Genomic DNA, 23474 nt, shown 5'->3' with positions numbered 1-23474 from the left:
TGAATCGACATGATTTGCTGGTGGTAAGCACTCTCATTATCCTTATTGCTTTTCTTTCACCCCCAACCCCCACCCCAAATATTCAACTAAGTAAACTCGTGGAAACTGTATAAGGTGTTTATTCATTGGTATAGCCCCATGTTTCAACGATAATATTGCTTTGGGCTTATGTACTTATGCGTCTACAGCTAACCCACTCAGTTGATCCTCCCTCTCATTTGTCGTCCTGCATTTGTCTGTAAATCATATTTCTGCTTGTTTTATTACAGATCTGCAATAAATCAGCTTTATTGTGTCCTTTAATGAAAACACAAGGGATGGAACATGGCATACAATACCACCTGTCAGCTTTGAGCAATGACGTCATATGACACCTCAAAAAACACACACACACACGATTGGAAAATAGCAACCAATAACTTAATTGTAAACTATTTCATGACACATATAATCACAAAATATAGAGTAGTGCAAACTCTTAATAATAAACATCAAAACTTATGGTCAATTGCGGGAAAATAGAGATTTTGAGTGGGGGAAACTAATATCAAATACCACAAAATCATATTAAAAGTGAGCTATACAATATGCGGCAACAGAAACAAGACATAGTAAAAAATGGCAAAAACTAACAAGGGTATCAACAACCTAAATGGGATTATATAGCTTACCTTGAATGACCAGTACCAATAAAGAAATTGAAATACACACCTAACGAAAAGTGACAAAATACAGTAGCCTACTGATAACGCTAAGTTGAGCCCACCTAGGAAGAAAAAGTCATGAAAACTAACAAATCATGAACCCAAGTTGAACCGTATAGTTCAACTTCAAAGACCAATATTGGTAAAGAAATCATAAAAGAAATCGCTCTACACATCTAGCAAAAAGTCACTAAAACTAATGACATGCAGTATCAACAAGTCGAGTTAAACTATATAGCTCAAGTTGAAAGACCAATACACATAAATAAAAACCACATGCCCACGTAGCAGAAACTAATGAAACATGGTAGCAATGTCATTGACCGACACTGTCCATGTTGCCACAAAACCGAAACTTGCTTATATAACTGTTATCAAAAACCTGGCCTCACCAATGCAGATGAAATAAACTCCGTGATCCCTGCCACTGACAATCTACATCGTTACCAACAACTAGCAATACAACTGAAAATTACATAATACATACTTCTATGTACAGGGTGCAGCAGTGAAACCTGCGTTTATTATTGGTGCGTGGAAGCATTGGGAGTAGTGGGAGTGAGTAACCGAGGTCACCACTGCATTCCCCAATACCAAGCATTTCAGTAGCCACGGAGCAGTGGACGAAGCAACAATGGTCATTTTCAGTGAGTTTTCTACCAAATTGGTAGCTATGTAGCCGCTCAGTGCTGTTTCTGATCACATTTTCAAATTAATCGTAATAGGCTGTTGCCTTCGCTTAACTCAATCAACACTTGGGTCAAAACCTTTGAAAACGTCAGTGAAACAAAATGGAAAAGAGGTGGCAGAGTGAAGACAATATGTACTCCCAAGAATGTGGAACATGCAAGAATTGCTGTGGGAAGAAACCCCACAAGAAGCTTGTTCTGAACCTCTGGATCAGTAACGCACATTTTCACCCCAATGAATATGTGAACAAACAGAACTTTAGATATTGGAGTGATCAGAACCCTTACCAACTCCATTGAAAACCCCTGCACTCAACCAAGGTAACAGTTTGGTGTGTAATGTCCTCATCGGGAATAATAGGCCCTTATTTTTTTGAGAACGAAAGAGGGCAATCTGTTACCGTGAATGCTGAGTGCTACTCAACAATGTTAAGGACATTCTTCATACCTCAGCTTCATCACTGTGCAGTGAATAATGAAACATATTTCAACAAGATGGAACAACAAGTCACACAGCCCATGTGACCATTAATGTTCTTAATGAAGTTTTTGCTAACCTGGTGATTTCCAAGAGTGGAGCGATTACTTGCCCCCCCTCCCCTCCTTTCACCTGACCTTACAGCTTGTGATTTTTTCTTAATAGGTCATTCCATGTCAATTTAACCAATTTGAGAAAATGTTCCAGCTGATAGTCTTAGATTTGGCTGAAATTTAGCACACCAATGCTACCAAGTGTCGAACACTTGTGTACAAAATTTTAAGTTCCCCTGCCAATTAGTTCGAGAGTTATGGCTTGTGAAAGATGGTGGCGTGACCCAGAAATTGCAATCCGCATCTGGCAATCTATCTTCAGACCCAACTTCAGGTCTTAATAACCTTGGAACTATTCCGCACAGTCCAGTGAAATTTTTACAACTCAGTAACATCGACTTAGAGAACACGCTCTATGAATCAAAACGGCAACTACATATTTCTGAGGGAAAATAAAAAATTCCAAAATGTGATTAAAAACATGTATTATGTTAAAAGGTACATATTGTAGGTGCCGTCTATGCCAAATATAAATCACTCAAAAAGGGTATAAATTTTTTTGTGGTAAACTTCATGTGGCCTAAACACACACAGAACTCATCTTGCCCATATCAGTCACACAGACAGTTACATGCACACGAAAATACAAAAATTTGAAAAATTACCTGAAAAACATGGTTTTTCCAAGTGAGGTGACACAGAAGGGGCAAGTGATATCCAAGCCAAATTTCAAACGCTGCATAAGTAGACCATAATATAATATATGGCAAAATTTCAACTTGTTATTGCAAGGCGACAGAGATGTATTTGGTTACGTTTCTTTCAACGCGATTTAGCAAGTAATTGTGATGATGCAGACAGCTTGTTTCAGATAAAGCTGCAGCAATTGTTGGGAACCATTAGGCAACAGAAAGTTAAACAATGGTAGTCTTCAGGGACAGAATGAGTCATTGTTAGGCAGGAACAACAAAGGAAACAAGCAACAATTACAGGTTACTCATGTTTTTAAGATTCTGGTTCAGACTGGTCAGTACTGTTGTGGAAAGTCAGTATGGAGCCAGAAGAGAGTACTAGTGATGCTTTTGTTCAAGCAAGTTTCAGTATTGGTAGATCACAAGCACCTGAATGTCATAACACAACATATGGAACAAAATGTGGCTTTCGCTTTGTACTGTATGATCTGGATGAATAGGGCCAAGATTTGTTGCTATGGAGATCCAGGATACATCCTGTGGGCACAAGAAGTACAGTTCCAGGAAACTTTAGTGTTTGTTATCATCATATGAAATTGTTTCTGGATAAGTATTCTTTCCTACAAAGAAGTTGTTTTGATCCAATTCGGATTCATAAGAAGGCAGTGAAGTGTAGCCTCAGAGAAATTGATATAAAATCAGTATTGAAAGTGAATCAGAACATGGGACTTAACATGAAACCAGGACAAAAGTTATATTCCAGGTGTGTTACACTGCTAAAAAATGGAGAATATTCTGATAATTTACATGACAGTGTCAGAGTACCAGCCACTTACACCCACAGCGGATGAGCAATTAAATACTTCAGTGACTGCTCTTGGTTTGTCTCCCATGAAGACACACAAAGTTGGGTAAAGAGACAGGCCCAGCTATGGTAGAAGAAAACTACAAGAAGCTCAAATGGAATTAAAACACAACGCTAGAAGAGGAAGAACTATCTGCTCCAAAGGAACAGAAATTATGCCAGAAATGCTCTGATTTTGACAATTGTGCATGATTTGAATTAAAAATGTGCCATATCCACACGCCAGAAAAAAGTAGGTATTCTTACCCATGCACCTTCTAGCTGGTCTATTGACTACACTGCATTGGAATTCAATGTTTCTACATATATGGTGAAGCAAGCTAGGAAAATAAAAGCAACCCAAGGAGTTCTTCCACAACTTCAGCAGGCTCAGGGTAAGCAATTGAGTTCAGAAATAAAGGTGCTAGTGTTGGAGTTTTATGAAAATAATGACTACAGCCGAATAATGCCTGGAAAAAAAGACTATGTAACAGTGAAATTGGAAATGTACGTGTACAGATGCAATAAAGACTGTTGCTATGCAACATATCAGAACTATATCTAGAATTCAAGGAAAAGTAACCCAATACCAAAGTAGGTTTATCATCTTTTTTCAATCTCCGGCCAAAATGGGTTGTGCCTGTAAGTGCAAGGGGCACACACAATGTTTCTGTATGTGAGACCCATCAAAATGCTAAGCTGATCTTTGCTGCTATTAAGGATTCTGGTATGGATTACAAAGGTGCAATAAAGCTGCTAGTATGTGACATCAGTTCCTGCTAGTGTGTGACATCAGTTCCTGCCAGTGCGTGACACACAGGTGTGAAAAGCGCCCTGGTAAGGCAAATCTTTCAGAACACATGAACAACAAACTGTATGGTGAACTTCTTATGGATGACGAACTTGTTTCTTATAAATAATGGACACACATGGATTGCACAAGTCTTGAAACAAAGCAAAGCACAGTGGAAGATTTTGTTGAAATGTGTTGTCAAAAAATGGACAAACTGACCACACACAGCTTCACTTCAACAGCACAATCAGAGTATCACCAGTTTTGTAAGGATAATTTGAAACAAGTTGAAATTATAGTAATACTAGACTTTCATGAAAATTATGCATTTATGGTTCAAGTTGCCATCGAAGGATATCATTGGGAAAACATTCAAGCAACTCTCCGGCCATTTGCAATTTATTATAGAGGTGAATCAGGTGATGTGTCTGTCATGAACCTGTGCGTTTTTAGTGACTGTTTAATTGATGATGCCATTGCAGTTCATGCCCACATTCGCGCTGTCATGGCATATGTGAAAAACAAGCTACCTCACATACATTTTGCGAAATACTTCAGTGATGGGGCAGCTAGTCAGTACAAAAACTGCAAAAATCTCATAAATTTATGCATGCATTACCATGATTTTCAGATTCATGCAGAATGGAATTTTTTCGCAACAAGTCATGGTAAAAATGTATTTGATGGTATTGGTGCTATCATTAAGTGCATGGCATCACGAGCTGGTCTGCAGCACCCTACAGAAGGTCACATTCTAACACCTCTTCAATTATTTACCTGGGAACAGAAAAATATCTCTGGCATACAATCATTCTATGTTTCGAAAGATAAGGTGAAATCAGTCAGAAAGCTGCTAAAAAGCAGACTAGAACACGTTAAAACTGTTGCAGGCACAAGGAGCCATCATCACTTCTCTCCAGCTGACTCTGACAATGTGCAGGTGAGCAGACTGTCCGGTTATAACTATAGGTTCGTGCACAACATGTGTCTTCACAATGTGTCTGACTCAGGATTCAGAAGCAAAAGCAGCAACATACAACCAGGTTGCTATGTTATTGCTGTTTATCATGACAAATGGTACTTAGGATGTATTGCAGAGTGCTGTGAAGCAGAAGGTGATGTATTTGTGAACTTCATGGCACCAGCAGTGCCAACAAGATCATTCAATTGGCCATGTTTGGCAGACAGGTGTTGGATTCCTTTTGAACATATTCTTATGACAGTTCCAGTCCCTACCACAGTGTCAGGAAGACAGTACAATTTGCCACTCAATGTACAGAGTACAGTAGCTAAAGTGTGGGAGAACATCTGTTCGAAGCACAATCGACTGGTTTTTAGCAGTTAAGGTGCAGTAAACATTAATGATAGGTCGTGTTAATCTGTCTATATGTTGTTGCTTAGTGATTAAACAGTTGTGGGAGAGGATAAGAAGAGGCAGAACAGTTTACGATATGTTTTTACAAAATTGTGTTATGGAACAATGGCCACATCAGCAAATACATATGTCAACTTCCATTGTACACAAATGTCTTGCAATAACATGCTGAAATTTTGAGATATATATCATTATGGTCTACTTATGCAGTGTGTGAAATTTGGCTTGGATACCACTTGTCCCTTTTGTGCTACCACACTTGGAAAATCCATATTTTTCAGGTAATTTTTTAATTTTTTGTATTTTCGTGTGCATGTAACTCAGTTTTTGTGACTGACATAGGCATGATGAGTTCTGTGTGTGTTTAGGCCACATTAAGCTTACCATAAAAAAATTTTATACCCTTTTTGAGTGAATTATATTTGGCATAGAGGGCACCTACAATATGTACCTTTTAACGTATTACATTTTTTAATCACATTTTGGAATTTTTTATTTTCCCTCAGAAATATGTTGTTGGTGTTTTGATTCATGGAGTGTGTTCTCTAAATGGATGTTACTGGGTTGTAAAAATTTCACTGGACTGTGCGGAATAGTTCCAAAGTTATTAAGACCTGAAGTTGGGTCTGAAGATAGATTGCCAGATGTGGGTTGCAATTTCTGGGTCACGCCACCTTCTTTCACAAGTCATAATTCTGGAACTAATTGACAGGGGAAACTAATACTTTGTACACGAGTGTTCCACACATGGTAGAATTAGTGTACTGAATTTCAGTCAAATCTCAGACTATGAGCTGGAGCCCCTAGTTGAACTGCCATGGAATGACTCTATGGGGTTGCCTTAAGAGCAAAGTATACAGAAAGGCCTCATAGCATTGGTGATTTCAAAACAAGAATCCGGCTGCAAATCAAGAGAATTCCTTAGGGTATGCTCCATCATGTGATGGACAGCTTCGTAAATCGCCTGTGAGAATACCATGATCGAGAACGACGCCACCTTGCTGATGTTATTTTCAAACAATGAACAAAAATGTGTAGATGTTTTTTAAATGCTTTTCAACGTAGAATAAGAGTATGAATAAAATTTTGACACCTGCATCCGTGTTTATTTTACACTCATTTAAAAAATGCAGGTTTGACTGCCGCACCTCGTCTAAAAGGTATAGTCATGTAGGGAATACACATTCATATACCATACATACTACAGCAAAAATAAAAACATGCTTACCAACCAAAGTTAGCCAACACACAAATCTAATGATCTCATGATAACAAAAACGATATTTCATCAACACAAACTCCCAAACAGAAAGCCTAGACTACTCAAACAAGGAACTCCTCCCAATAGAATGCTATATGTCGCACCCCTAACAATGCCGTATATGCTGGTTGTAGATGCAACAACTTTAATGTATATTAACCAAATAATTGTAGGAATTTAAACCTGCTCCGGATGTCATTCCCCATTGTGACATGCAGGGACCTACTTGCGAATGTTTCTGTCACATCCAGAACTAACAAAAAATAAAATGTAAACCTGAAGCTCTGACCATGAACAATACAGTGCACTAACAATTCGAAATGCAAATATCAATATATTGCCCATAACTGTAAATATCAAGATATTCACTAATTGACTGCCATAAGCTCTTCCAACATTATCATCGCAGCAAGCACTCAGGAAGTTCAATATTACTAAGAAGTCCTGGAAAAAAATTCAGAAACATAAACAACACAACACTATAGAACAAGTACGCCACCATTTACTCCCAGTGCTCCCTCCACAAAAACAATAGATTTAAAAATACACCTCACCACCATGACGTAGCTCAACAGTTACATTGTGGGTCAAAGCAGGATAGTGATACTGTCTATGTCGTCAGTCAAAGCAGGATAGTGGTATTGGACATGTCATGGGTCAAGCCAGCATCTATGGACAAAATTGACTCTGCTTAAGGCAGGTGGTTTGGTAAATCATTTATAAAAATTCAGGCTAATGGAGAGCCTAACAGAGAGCCTTGAGGTAATTTATTACTAACTTTCCTGTGGCCTGAAAATACATTTTCATGACGTATCACCTGTCGACATACCAGTAAAATATGATGTGAAATAGGTGTAGGGAACATCATGGATACAACATTTGTAAATTTGCTAAGCAGCAACTTGTGGTTTATCAAATCAATGACCTGAAGGGTAGGAACAGCCAACATTTTAAATAATTTTGATTTATAGCATTTTAACCCATTTTGAGCATTGACTAGCATTTTATTCATCTTTTAAAAAGTTAAGTAACCTTTCGTGAACATTTCTTCTAAAGTCACTAGAGAAAACTATAACATAATAAATACTAAACCAATTATAAATACAGAGACCGCTCACGGAAAAGCAGAAGCATTGAGTTGTTGGTAGGCACACACAAAAGAAGAAAACTTGCTAGCATTGGTATACTTTGAAGGTTTTGACAGAATTGCTTGCTGAAACTTACTTGCAGGAAGCAAAACATTTAGTAATGCCAATAGACAGACATAGAACATGCCACTATTCTGTTGGAACTATTAATTCATTACTTGACAAGGCGAGAGCAATAGGGTGAAACTTTTGAAGGAAAGGTAGATCACTTGGACCCCAGGATGAGACAGACCATTTTTTAGAGCCTTGATTAGAGGAGCTCCTAAAGGCCAAGTACAGCATGTTGACTATTGAGAATTTGTGAAATTACCTATAATATAAACAGATATCGGCATACATATTTTGAATGGACAGTAAGGTAGTAAGACACTTGACATCAAATGATCCCTAAGAAAGATACAGATACTTTTCAGTGCAAATTCAATATAGGATTTTAAGAAATAAAAGCTGTTAAGAATAATATTAGAATAAAGTATCACACGCTACATACATTAAATTACTTACATTTTACAAAGATTTGTACACATTTGACTCTAGATCTAGATATAAAATTGAATGTAATTGAAATTTCATTATAGGATAACTACATCCTACATATTAGTAAAATAGTGCTTAAAAACAGACTATTTTTTTCATGCTAAGAAAATTGAGTTTTGCTGATTTTTTTTCCCCCTCTGTTTTTGAGTGTGTTTGTGTGTGTCTTTGCCTTGTTTAAAAAGAGACTGTGAGTGAGCGAGTCAGTAAGAGAAGAATTAAGGAAGATATGAAGAGCACTGTTGATTTAACACCGCTTTTCTCATACTTTTTGTGTCCTTGGTCAAGTGATATACGTCCATTCAACATTAATCCCACTTCATAGTTTTATGCGAAATATTTGAAAAATATATTTAATGACTGTTTTTCATTTCCTGTAACAATGAAGGATGGAGGTAGATGTCAAAGAGACATCTGCAGCTGGAGATACCAGTGATGGAGCAGTTAATGCACATGAAGAGAGGGGAGACGAGAGTGATGTAAAAGATACTGTGATGAATATCACAACTGAGAATACTGCAGGTGATGATAAAGCTATTCTTATTTTTGCATAGACATACTGAATTGGAATGTATTGGGCAACTAATACTAAACCAGTGCAAACTGACACAAGAAAAGACACAAGACTTGTGGATAAAAAAGATTATCTTCTTCTCCCACAGTACTTTTTTGTACGTGATAGATGTATACAGAACTCAGTATACAATAAATGCAGAAATGTGCCAGTAACTTTTGAAAAATCCATATCCTACTGTAATACTCTCCCCAGTTAAAAACCCATTGGTTAAACTAAGTTGTACAATTCTGTCAAGCAAAAATAGAAGACAGTTCCTGAATCTTTAAGCAGCTGTAGTGTAAGACAATTACTCCTAACTTAATTTTGCAATTTTAGATCTGTTATGTTTGTTGTTTTTTATGCTATAACTAACACCTGTGTTTTGTATTGTAATTAATTTTCACTTTGCATTTTGTAAAATACCTGTGAAACAATACTGTTCAGATAATTCATTTTATCTGGTTACCATTCATTTAGCTTAATGTCAGCTATTCCATTTGTCTTGTGTAATTCATTATGTGTGCCAGTTCAGGTGCATATTTTTCGCACTTACTGGTCTAGTGGAAACACACTGTTCATGAGAGTTGTTGAAGGGTTGATTACCAGTCCATAGTGGAGGAAGTAGCGTGCACTGAATAAATACAAGGTTCATGGATGTGTTTGGAATTGATAGGTCTAGGTTGTATTGCTTGGCAAAGTAAACCGAAGATTTGATTAAGGTGGAAACTCCTTCATGTTTACAGAAACTAGCAGAAGAGAGGTAGTTACAGTGTACACTTAAGAATCCTTACAAGTAGGTCACACTCAGATACTACACATCTATACACTAACACCTTGGATAGCACAATCTTTAATAACATTGACATACATATTTTATTTGGCAATGCTTCTTGCTCTCTATCACTGTAGCTCCATTTATTCACAGTGTAATGTGCATGAATCCTTGTTTTATCTGAGTGAACCTTTCACCACCTTAATTCTGTTGCTTCATCTTTCCATAAAAATCTGTGCCTTTCTCTGAAACTAGATAGTCCATGCCATATGGTGATTCATTTATTCTGACACCTTTTAGAAACCAAATCCCATGGCCAGAGTAATTTGTCTCATAGTATCTCTTCAACCTTTAAGGCAATGTTCTGTGTGCCAAAAGTTGTGAAGGTTTTGCAAAGATAGTTTATCTTGGTAACATTCACAATATCATAGATATTTTTGGCTAATAACAGAGTTAATTCGTACCCTTAATCAGCTATTTATTGTGTGCACTTTAGCCTCATGCCGTAGTTATCACATAATCAGCTTACTGAACTGTAATATTTTTACTGCATATTGTGTCACAACTTATGTCGACAATGTTACTCCCTCTTCTTCCTCGCCATCAGTAAATTTAATGATATTAACAGCAACTCATTGTGCCTGCTATAAGGTATCAGTGAAGGGGAGCAAGAAAAAGTTACTGATTTAAAGATTGGAACCAAAAAGCTTGGAAGATGATAGTTAAATCTAAATTTTTCGTTTCACTGGAACAGTTTTTAGTGATGACAAATGTTAATAAGCACATCTGCTTCTCCCCTTCTCATTTACTTAGTAATCTGCCTACTTTTCTCCATTCAAACAATTAAACATTGCTCCACCCAACAGAACCTAAAAGCTCCAAGGACATGGTTATCTTAGTACTGCTACCTTGTATTCCCCTACTACATCTTTTCCCAAATTTATCCAAAATCTTGGAAAGCAAAGGGAAGAAAAAATCAGGAAAATAAAAATCCCATAAGATAGTGTGCAACACAAAGTTAATGACTTATCCACACTTAAGCACCACTATTACAATATCATATTCAGATTTATCAGATAACATCATAGTAATTACTAAGTGCATCAGACAGATCGTCATAATACAAAATAAAGTTGAGGTCTCTTCATCAAGAAATTGTAACAGTTAATGAAAATAGGGTTAATTAGTAAGTAAAGAAATGTAATTAATATTAAGATAATAAACAAAATGTATGAATATCTTTCTCACAGTACTGAAGGTACGAGGCTATTGTATATTCAGGAATGGAAACCATTGAATCTAAATGATTATTAACTTTTGTCTAAATACTCTTCCCTTTATAGTTTCATATCTTTCTCGTTTGGTTATATTCTCATTTGTACAAATCCTGTATCAACACTGTTATTTCTAGTGGTCTGCTAAAAATCAACAAAACTGTACACCTCTTTGTCACACATACAGAGTCCCTTTCCTTATTTGTGTGGTGATATGTCTTATTGCCCAGTGGGGCCTGACAACTGCACATAGGTGCCCGTGCTACTACTGGAGATTGGGGTGTTTGTTGACTAGTATAGCCAGGTGGTTCAGTTTGAGCAGAACAGGGTCCATACATGGATGTAGGTCAACAACTTCTTGCTGCACATGCACAAGTTGCATATAGTGGTGCTGCTCCACCACAAGGGTGGGAAGTGAGCAGATTTGGCCTGCACAGTGTCTGGACCCGGTGCAGTCACTGTGTCAGAAAACTGGCAGCCCTGCTCCACACCTGCCCACATTGCTGTTTGTCCTTTCTTCTGCCACATAAGTTTCCTCATGCACACTTCTTTTCCTAGCATTGCTCCATTCTTAACCCCAAAAACATTGCAATCTCACTTTGTAGCTTAATAAACTCACTCAAACCTGTAAAGTTCTTGCTGTGACTGATGTATCACGAGGCTTGTGGTTTGTCCTTTTCTTCTTTCTTTCACATTTGGTGTTTCTGAGATGGTTGTGGATCTTCTGTTTTGTCCTGCTTTCCCCGTCTTGTTCTTGCTTTGCTTTTCTTTCATTGCGTTACATTCTGTATGACTGTATTCTCTATGGAAAATGCAGGATGGAATAATGACAGTTTTGTGAAAAGGCTAGATTGCTACTGTGAGTTTTGGTCAGAAGGCCTGGTTCTGGAAAAAAAAAACACACACACACACACAAAATGCAGCTCACACACATATTACCAATGTCTCTGGTTGGTCTTGGCAGCCAGAGACAGTGGTGTGTGTGTGTGTGTGTGTGTGTGTGTGTGTGTGTGTGTGTGTGTGTGTGTCTGTGTGTGTGTCTGTGTCTGTTTCAGGAGAAGGCCTGTCTTTGATGGGGTAGGTGATGTTAGTGACCAGACTGGAGTAGGTGGTGGTAGAAGGATGTACGGGACAGGTCATGCATCTAGGTCTTCTACATGGGTTTGAGCCATGAGGAAGGGATTTGGAAGCAGGGGTTGTGTAAGGATGGATGAGTATATTGTGTAGGTTCGGTGGATGGCGGAATACCACTGTAGGAGGGGTAGGAAGGAGGCCACTGTCCTTCCCACTCATCCATCCTTACACAACCCCTGCTTCCATTCCCTTATTTCATGGCTCATACCCCTGTAATAGACCTAGGTGGGAGACCTGTCCCATACATCCTCCTACCACCACCGAATCCAGTCCGGTCACTAACATCACCTATCCCATCAAAGGCAACCAGTCACATGATTTACAAGCTAATCTACAACCACTATGCGTCTATGTAGGCATGACAACCAACAAGCTGACTGTCCGCATGAATGGCCACGAATAAACTGTGGCCAAGAAACAAGTGGACCACCCTATTGCTGAACAAACTGCCAAATATGATATCCCTCATTTCAGTGACTGCTTCACAGCCTGTGCCATATGGATCCTTCCCACCAACACCACCTTTTCTGAATTGTGCAGATGGGAATTTTCCCTGCAATACACCCTATATTCCCGTAACCCTCCTGGACTCAACCTTCCGTAGTCACTGTCCTCACATATCCAGCCCCCTCCCTGTGCCCATTCCACCACTACACAGCTGTCATTTCACTGCCATACCCAGGTCTTTTAATTTCTTTTTATTTCTCTCCTTTCCCCAACTACCTCCCCCCCCCCCTTCCCACCTTCTTTCCTGCTGTCCATCTAAACTGCAGCACTTCACTGTCCGCCACCCCCATCACAGTATCCCTCCTCGCCCTAGCCTCCTCCTTACCCCCACCCAGTTGCCACTCCCATCATGCAAGGTGCTGCTGCTCGCTGTGTAGTTTCAGTTGCCTGAGACTGCAGACCTATGTGCGTGAGTGTGTGCGCGTGGGTATGTGTCTATCGTTGACAAAGGCCTTAATGGCCGAAAGCTATGATTGTGTTCTGCCTGTTGCAACTCAACAACTCCGCCATATGGTGAGTAGCAACTTTCCTCCCAATATTGTGACATTCCATTCTGGATTTTCCATTGTTTGATTTATCTTGTCTCTTTAGCATTTTGGGATACTTATGAATGTGTCTTATTTGAATGCAGTTTTCTTCTGGCCAGTATTCTCGTAGGAATGCTACCTAAAAATCTTGTTAGCTTTCTGCTGTCATTCCTAAGCCCATACACCAAATGACTGCATCTCCCATTACCTTTTTTGATACGGAACTGATCTTCTCACCTCCTGTCCAGTCAGCAGGCCAGTTTCCTTTGAAGTTTGTCAAAAACATGACAGGGTAGATCGAGCCTTCCAAAACAGATTCGCCGATGCCACTTACCACAGAGCTGTGATGCCCTATGAGTGCGATTCCATTGTGTAAGCTATGTGACTGTTTGTAATTCCTTTTTGATGCATTCCTGTGATATTATTGTCCTTGGTGATTTCAGTCGTCACTGTTTCCATTTGCTTATAGAGCCCACAACATTTCTCGCTAGAGCCCACAACATTTCTCGCATGTTGTTCTACAGTCTTCTCGATTTTAGCAACATCACTATGCACTGCCTTCATGTCACATTTTACTTTCACATTTTCTGTCTGACATAAACCTGTGCTCGCGTATATTTCCTTTGCGTAGCTGTGACTCTTTCGGATTGATTTTGTAATCCTGGTTCTGATTCAGAAATTCTTTCCTGTTTGTCTGTTGCTAATTCCTCACATTTGGCTACAAGATGTTCTAGCTAATGAAATATTGACATAGGATTTTTTGTTATGTTCGTCCTTTTCCTTGTTCTTCCTTCTACTTCTTGTTCTTCCTTCGTTAACTCATTAATGCAACAACACACCCAGGGATGGAATGCACTGCCACCTTGGTGTCTTTGGAGGTCCAAAGTGATTTTAAGCTTGACACAGTACCCGAAAAATTGTACTCCAGATATGGTTTTTACAACTTTGTTTTAATCTATTTTAAGTATGTACCACAGTTTTATGTTATTTATACAGATGGATCGCAGCAGGGGAAATCTCTCGGTTGTTCTGTGGTTTTCCCTGATAGGGTTTTTAAAGTGCGTCTTCCAGAACAGTTTACAAATTGAGAGTTATATGGCATTCTAATGGCACTGGAGAGGGTTCACAGACATCACCGTACAAGTTTTCTTGCCTGTTCCAGCTATCTTAGTGCACTGCAAGTGCTTCATCAAATTTATCCGGTAGACCCGCTGATTCAGCTCATCCATGACTGCTTACAGCGGCTCCATCGCCGTGGCAAGGTGGTGATCTTTTGCTGGGTACCTGGCCATGTTGGGATACAGGGCTGATAAAGCTGTCAAGGAAGCATGTTGGGATGGTGCTGTCCATCGATGTCCTATCCTGTTGCACGCCATTATCTCATTTTCTGACAGGTGCATCATGCGTCAGTGGGAGACTGACTGGTTGCAGGTATTGGACAACAAACTGCGGTCACTCAAACCGACCATAAAAGCTTGGCAGACTTCGTGTCATGCTCGCCGCTGGTAGGAGGTTTCGCTTACCCGACTGTGTATTGGGCATAGCTCTTTCACACACAGCTTCCTCCTCCGGTGGGGGGGATCCACCTTTCTGTGTAGTTTGTGGCGTGTCGCTTTCAGTTCAGCACATTGTGGTTACGTGTGACCTGTGGTACTGATCATAGGGCAGTCCTTGGGCTCACTGGAGATCTGCCCACGGTCCTCACAGATACTGATGCGAGTGTTACCAGGGTGGTGAAATTTTGTGAACTATCAGGCCTCATCCCTAAACTGGTGGGGAAGGACGACAGACTTTAGTACGTTATAAACTGCTCTGCATGTGGGGACAGCCTTCGTCCCCACCAATGAGATTTCATGTTGATTTTTCGTCATGGTGCTGATGACCATGATGTGGAGTGCCCCCTCAACCCAACTCATCATCATCATCACTAATGCAACAGTTTGATTTTGTAGTCCCAGTTCACTACTAGTCATTGGTTCTTTTTGTCTTTAGTACTGTATGTAAGATTTTCCCCCACTCTGGTATCACTTCCATCCAAAAATCCAGAATCTTTAGCTTTGTCTCCTTGTTCCCATTTTGTCATCCTGGTCCTCATTTATCCTGTGAAGTACCTGTGCTCTTTTGGCCATAAAGAGAATTCACAATGATACATGCATAACAACCACCGTTTGACTTTACTAAATATGTGAATGGTTACAACAGAGGTGACTTTAAACCTTCACACGCTATTTCACACCCAAAAATATGATTGTTACCCAAAAAACTTCTGCTGCAGCAACACTAAAGATTGTTATGATCATTTAGCACCTGCTCTAAGGTATCGGTGCGTGTGCCACTTCATTCACTTCTACTATAAAGGTCAGAATCAGTAAAATTGTAGAAGACAATAGTTAAATCAAAGTGCTTTATTTCACTGAAACCCTTATTTCTGATGAAAGGTTAATTCCTGCAACTGCTTTTTTCCTTCTCCCTTCCAATTGTCACACATTGCTCCACTAGCTTCAACCTCGCTCAACAGAATCCGAAAGCTTCAAAATCGCAGAAACCTTACACTGGCCACAGAGGCACTTTCCACAGTTTGGTTAGTCTGCAGTGTAATAAAGCACACGAATTAGAACTGGAATGCAGCTGTACCTAGACACGCGGCCACATTAAATACCTGCTATGACTATTTCTGTGGTTCGCTTGGTTGAGTAATGGATTGGCACTAGGCTTGATTCAGACGCGGTAAGTAATAAGGGAAGGGCAAACTGTGTGCTTGGAATAACAAATCCTAAATAATGTCCCATGATGGAAAGATTAAGGACAGTGGCAGAGATGGTTATTCCAAGTTGAATGTAAAATTATTAAAACTCGTAGCATTTTGACCCGTGCCCAGAGTGGCTCTATGTTGGTAAGATGGAATTCTTACAGATAAACAACACAACTTATATGTGATCTGCATGATTACTGCACTCGTGCAGCACTTTTTTTGTGTCTACGAGGGGAGTGTTACAGGAAGCAAAGAAAACAAACCTTTTGGCACAGAATGAGTTTTGCGGAGCAAAAGCAGTAAGTTGCTAGTCTTTCGTGCACTGCTGCCTTAAAGGGAAATGGAACCTGTATTTTATGCTTTCCTGTGAGAGTGACAAAAAGGGATAGCTGACATCTAATTGTTATGTGTAATCAAGGGCTAAATGGTTTTTACACGAAGTAGTTGGTAGTGGTATCTCTGATGGGTTCACCAAAATGTAGCAAAATACTTTTGTTACCCAACAAAAAAGCATAGAAAAAGTGGAATGATGGTTTGTAGAACCTTGTGTTACTGTTTAGCAGTGTGTTAATTGTCACAGTAATTAATAGTTAAATGTTAGGTACCGGTGTGTATTTGGGTTCTGCTCTAGCTTTTATCATTGCATATATTTTGTGGCATCCTCATTAATTATAGGCTGCTGACAATTGTCATCTCTTGTAACCCCCCCCCCCCCCTCCTCGAACCCACACACAGACTTACTTCCTATGGTTACATCGAGCTTCTCTTATTACATATTCCATGTAGTGCAATCTTGATCTTCCTCTTGCTTACCTAGCTTCTAATATTGATTTTAGTCATTCCTATCTCACTTTAAATATACAGTAGGCTGCAATAGTCCTGTTATGTCTGATTTTTATACTTACCCTTGTAACACTCCTTTTCACAACATTTTAAAACTCGTGTTTGATTGTTATTTTACTGAAAGTTTGACCATGAGTGTGGTGCTATTAACTTAGGCAATTGGACTCAGAATTAATTTGTCTTCTTCAAAACATAATTAGTGCGCAAAGCAATGCAGATAGGCAAATCATTTCTGGTAGGACACACACATTTGTAATTAATGAGTTCTACAGTCTCCAACCTCATTCAGAGTTTTTAATGAGTAACAAACTTACAATAATTAAACCCATAATTTCAATTATTAGTTAACTGTCTACATTAACTATTTCATGAGAAAGCTTCTGAAACAATGTTTAAGTGTAATATCGATTATGTACTTTACGGTGAGACACTAAGTAATCAGTAAATCTCTGCCTTCCCTTATCAAAACATCCTGTATGGTTCTGAAAAAGGTAACCAAAGAAATTAATCTGCAACCTAACTTCATTTATATTTATGTCCCTTAAACACAAATACACATAAATGAACATGCACTTGTTACATTTTGCAGACATTGAAACAAACCAAAGCAATTAGTTGTTTCTTTTGAGTGTTCATTGAGCAAAACTGTCAGAATTAATTTACTTGTAGATTATTGGTTGATTTCTCATGAAAATCTTGTTCTGTTATGACATTATGCAACAGTCAAAATTTGTGAACCTTTTTAATGAGACTGAATCTTTAAATAAAATCAGTGTTTTTTATTGTGCCTGTCAGCGACTCAACATCTCCACTATATGGTGAGTAGCAACACGTCCTTTTCATAATATTGTTGTTACTGAACCTGGAAATAGTTTTTCAAAATGACACAAAATTCCGATAGGCCTTGTAAAGCAAATAATTAGGTTTTTTCTTTAAAATTATGAGGCTAAGGTAAATTTTAAGACTTGAACCAGAAATCTTTCACAGATAATATGACTTAGGTAAGCAACAGTCTGTATGTACACGTAAATTGAGTTATATTGATAAAAGAACATACAAAATATACTGGCCTGCATGAGTTACAGTTTTTTAAAGAAAACTACATTGCATAAAGGTGTCGATGCTAAGTGCTCTGTCGGTGTTGGTGAACGGTGTGTAGTTTCAGCCTCAGCAATTACAAGGCTCTCATACTGTTTTTCTTCTAATTAACAGTTACCATGGAATACTGTTTAAACATTCAGCTTCTTTATTATCAGGGCCAATGACTGTCAAAGGCAATATTTCCATGAAGTTGTACATACTTTAGCTTCAGTTACAAACCAATGTACGCTCACTATGATGATTGACTACTGCCTTGAGCTTCGTCCTGAGTTAGCATGCTCTGCATGCTTCTTCCACATTTTCCATTGACACACTTTTGCTCATTAGCACAGAGGGACTTCAATCCAGCTTTTCCTATCCTATTGTTACAATTCTATTTACCTTATTTATGGATGAGTAACCTTGCAATATTTTCACAGATTATCTTCAGGACGCCAACCCATGCAATTTAAGATTGAAATTGACGAGCAGATCACAGAACAAGTTAATATATTTAAATTTTTAGGGTACAGTATTACATGCATGGAATACAGTTAAATACAAAATAAATTAGACCTTTTTCACTATTTCTGTGGAACTTTACATAGAACACTGGGAAAGGAAGTCCACAGAGACAGTCTGCTAAAGTTCTGTACAGTTATGGCTACACCAGCACTGCTCTATGGATGTGAAAACAGCACTCTTGAAAAGAGAAATGAAAAGAGAATGAAATCATGTGAAATGAATTTCCTTAGATATGTGGCTGGACATAAGTAAAAAGGGAAATGAAGACACACAAGCTGAACTGCAAAACATAATTGACATAATGAAACAATATCACTAAAGATGGAAAGAACATACGGACCATATACCAGATGCAAGAATTACTATAAAGCCATAAAACAGTATAAACCAAGAGGCAAAAGTTAATTCGGAAGACCGATGAAGAAATGGCTTGAACAGTTTTGAAGGACACCAAACAGACCAAATGGCCCAATCCTTGATGTAGATGGTGATGATAAGCTTCTGTGTATATAAATGGTTCATATTTAATACAAATCAGAAATAAAAATAAATAGTAGCAACATGTACATGCATATAGCTAAAACGCCTTCATCCAAAGCACTCTGGATCTTATTTTATTACTGTGTAAGCGATGTCTGCTCAGTAACTAGGATGGCAGCTTGAACTACCAACACAGTGAAACAGTTCTGCACACGACCAGACAGATGTGAGCCGGCAATGTTAAGTAATCAGTTGCCCAAGACATTTTCCAGAATGTTTTGAAGAAGTGAAAAGTGTGCACAAAGTGTGTCCTACATACCTTGACCTCTGAACGAAAACATTGATACGTCGACACCTGCGGAGGCTGGATTGAGAAGCAAAATGTGTACAATTCTGTTCTGGAAGAAATTATCAGGGCTGACAAGACTTGGCGTTTTCAATACAAACCTACCACAAACGACAAAGTGCAGAAATTCACACGTGTGGTCAAAGCTTTGACGATGCAACTGACCTCCTAGCCAATGTGACATGGTGAGTTGAACAAGATCCCAAAGACGGACTTTCCAGAGAGTGTCTCATGGTTGTGTGAATGTTTTGTGTGTTGTATTTAAGTGGGAGAGACTATGCAGAACACCTGAAGTGTTAAAACAATGATCTTAACTTTTTTTAAATTCAGTCCCTATACTTTTTGGACTGATGGGGTATAAATGATTGAAAAATTATGAAAGACATAAGGTCTTCGTGTTGCACTCTCTCGTGCATTCTTCAGCAAACCACACCTCAGATGAATTCAGTCTCATCCCTTCTGAAAGTGCTGAAGTAGAGTTGATATGGACATATGAACACCACCATACATACATTTTTTTTAAAATATTTTCCCAGTTTCAAAGCTGTTACAGTGGTTAAGTTATGCACCACCTCGGTTTGGTGAAAGCGCTTACTCAGTGGACAATTTTATTTTTGTCATTACATATAAATATCACTCGTATTGTATCTGAGATTTATTTTTAACCTTTATGTACACTTGTAAGGTGGATAAGCACATTCTTAGGTCAGAGAAAGACTGTTACATACCACCTGTTATATTACCATGCCTGCTAACCCATTGTCACTGGGAAATTGAGTTTTTGGTTGATGAGAGCATTACTATGCTATTGGAAGTAGAAAATATGGTAAATGCTTATAGTTGTTCATGGTTTGAGGATCTTTAATAAAGGGAGAGCATTACTAATACAAAACAACTTTTACATATTGAAACAAAATGTACAGTTGAATAGTTCTGGTTGCCAAGTTATAGGTCATCACATTTAACTCTTTGAAGTAACTTGATAAAAATACAGCAGCATTTGTATTACATGCATTCGAATATCCATTCCCACCTTCAACAAAGATCATTGCAAACAATATTGTTTAGCTGTGGTGTGATAATCAAGCAAAAAGACTGCCCACAATCAAGCAAAAATACTGCCCATACTAGAAGCAGATAATATATTCAGGTTTTTGTCTCGGTCCCTATTGAATAAATATGATGCCACATTCATGATGTAGGTGTTTAATCTTGATATTAATGGTAGCGTAAATATTCCCACCTTCCCCCACCCTCCAGTTTCCTACCGTAAAATTGTATATTTCAATTACCTTTTTGTAAATTAATCATATTTTTCAAGGCAACAACCTGTTCATGGGCATACCTCATTTATGAAGCAAATAAATATTTAGTGAACACCTAGAAGAAGGCTTTTATTTTTAATTTCTTTTAACCCCTTTTTTTCCATGTATCACAATGTCTTGGTGTAAGTTCATTGTTACCTTGGTCACAATGAAGGTCTACATTACTGAACAGTTAAGTGACAACACATGTTGCATACCATTTAATTTTCTGTATTTATATTTGGTTTGTGCTGTGTGCATGAGACATTTTCTTTGAAAATTGGATTCTCATTAAAAATGCGTTTTCTTCTCAGTAAAAGTGGATTTTCCACCTCACAGATTCTTAGCAAAATTATGGGACAGGGTTAAAAACCTTGTCTGATTCTAGTTTGATTTTAATATGTCCATTCTGTTTCTCTGTGTGATATACTTTTGAACATCATGTGTGGCATTCAGACTTGATTATGCTTTTATTGTCTCTAAACAAATCCCATAAGATTGTAGTTCTAACAGTACCGTGGGAATCCTTTTTTTCTGCGTGTGTTACTTGCATAGATCCTCTTCCTTTTAGAGGCCTTGAATTCTGTAATCAAGAGTAAAAACAGTTCAGCTATTGTTGATAATAGATCAATGAAGTAAGGTATACCATCAAAATCATATTACCTTTTCTTTTAGATTGTTTGATTTGTACTTCTGGTTGCTGTGTATTGCCTTTTCGTATGAAGTTAATTACTGAACCTCCAGACAACTAAGGTAAAAATTTTAATTTTAGAAATGACAAAATAGATTAGTGTTTTTTTGGTCCTTGAGCCTAATTTTCCATTTATGGAGAATCAGCTTCATGTGTGAGACGTGTTTGAACATAATTCTATATTTTAAACCATGATCCCTAAAATTATAGAAGATCAATACATGTAATGAAAAAGAAGGTTTTTTTTTCACAGATAAGCAGCCAGTAGCTGTCTGCAGGAGAAATAACTCACAGTACAAGCAATAAAAACACACAGAAATGAATAACAACACTCTTATATTTTAATATCACAGGTTGCTTTTTCCTGGCTAATGGTGGTGGTGATTTGAGGGCGGGGGGGAGTCACTCAATAATCAGGCAGATCATGGGATTCCCCCTGCCCTTCTTTGAAGAAGAATAAAATGAGAGACCTGTTTATGGTGTAATATTATATCATGTTATTACATTCCGTGTACAATTACATCAGAAAAGGGGGAGGGAGGGCAGAAAGGAAAGAAGTTTAGAGATTGAAAAGTATTCATATGTTGCTGGACTGTTAAATTAGTAAGGAAGGATGACACAATATTATAAAAAGGTTAATTAATGTAGACAGACAAAAAGGTGGACCAGTACTTACCTTCAGGTGTAATGCTTAATGATACTGTTAGAAACTTTTAATATGATTAGAGAACTCTTATCTTTTGCAACTACATGTTCCTTCTTCAGAGCAGAAAGGCGGACCAGTCGTGAAAAAGTAAGGGGGAGGAGGGGGCAGGAGCCATGTTAGACATTGGGTTACACTAAGATCAATCTGTTGTCTCATCCTCCCCACCAAAAAATTATTTCTTGTCATTAAATTCACATTATTTGATGTGTGACTGAACAATCACCACCATCTTGGCCTAGGCCTGCAACTAGGTTATGCAGCAGCTAGTAGCTTCAACCTACAGTTTCAAAAAGTTATAAGAAATATCCTAGCTGTGCCAGAAATGATTTAAGCCAGCTTTTTAAGATCTTTCTGGACATAACGTAACCATGAATAAAATTGAACAGTCTCAAATTTGGTGCTCAAAAATTTATTGCATCTTTTCTCATTCTTTGGTGGCTTCTTATAAATTTCCTCCTAGTGGTTATATGAAACTGACACACTGCCAGCCTGTGTACTGTAGGGGGAAAGCATCCTGTCTGCTACTATTCCTATTAAAGATTTTAGCACACAACTTCCTATTAAGATAGTTGCTGTCTCGCCTGTTCTCCTTCCCCCTCCCCTGTCCCATCCTTACCTTAAGGCCATCAGTGACTGCTTATTAATTCCTGGACAATCTCCAGTCCTTCAGAGCTTTCTTTTATTTCACCTTCCAGAGGATGAGCTTTGTGTTTTTTTAATACCTGTTCCCCAATTTCCTCTTCTACTTGAACTTCACAAGTAGATGATATAAACATTGTAACAAGGAGTGTTTAGTATTTTAATTACTTAAATGTATCAGTAAAATATGTAGTTTCCTGAATGAATATTTCACCCTGCAGCCGTGTGTGTAGTGTTGTCAAACACATGGTGCCAAATTATAACTGTAAGTCAGATTGGAGTCAAATCATGACTTGTGCCTTTCACAGGCTGTCTTACTGACTGAGATATCTAAAGCTTATGAACTGCTTTCACAATATCAATTCTATCAGTATATCTCCCCAACTTTGCAATCTTTACCTAAGGTACATTTTTAATTCATTCTGGATATCTCACAACAGTACATACTTTATTGCTGAGTGAAAGTGTCTGGATGCAGCCCATACATTTTTAGTGGCCTATTTCTCCACAGTATTCTTTTACCAGTGGAACTAACACAGAGAGGCATGCAGAAAAGTTTCTGTAACATTTGAACAATGAAAAATTCAGGATGGAATAATAACAATGTTATGAAAAGGATATAAGGAGATATTGAGCTGCAGATATGCACAACAAAAAACTGCTGTACATTGAAGCTTTTGGCCAGAAGGTCTTCTTCTAAATTAGGAAACACACACACACACATTCACACCAGCATGACAAACACACATAGGCACTGTCTCTGGCGT

General features: G+C 38.2%; 1 protein-coding gene across 3 annotated transcripts in view; it reads left to right on the top strand.

The window, feature by feature from the left end:
- LOC126194952 (host cell factor 1-like) overlaps positions 1–23474 on the top strand; it is a 115926-nt gene that overhangs the window by 1694 nt on the left and 90758 nt on the right. For 2 of the 3 annotated variants that reach the window (XM_049933339.1, XM_049933338.1), the window contains exon 2: positions 8960–9093. The exons of the other annotated variant lie outside the window; for it this stretch is intronic. In XM_049933339.1, the coding sequence (XP_049789296.1) occupies positions 8961–9093 (133 nt within the window). In that variant the 5' untranslated portion in view covers position 8960. The remainder of the gene's footprint in view (positions 1–8959; positions 9094–23474) is intronic. 3 annotated transcript variants of the gene reach the window in all.

The sequence above is a fragment of the Schistocerca nitens genome, chromosome 7 (assembly GCF_023898315.1).
Source record: "Schistocerca nitens isolate TAMUIC-IGC-003100 chromosome 7, iqSchNite1.1, whole genome shotgun sequence".
Lineage (NCBI taxonomy): Eukaryota > Metazoa > Arthropoda > Insecta > Orthoptera > Acrididae > Schistocerca > Schistocerca nitens.
Note: the sequence above shows the minus strand (reverse complement) of the source record. Positions and strands in the feature narration are given on the sequence as shown.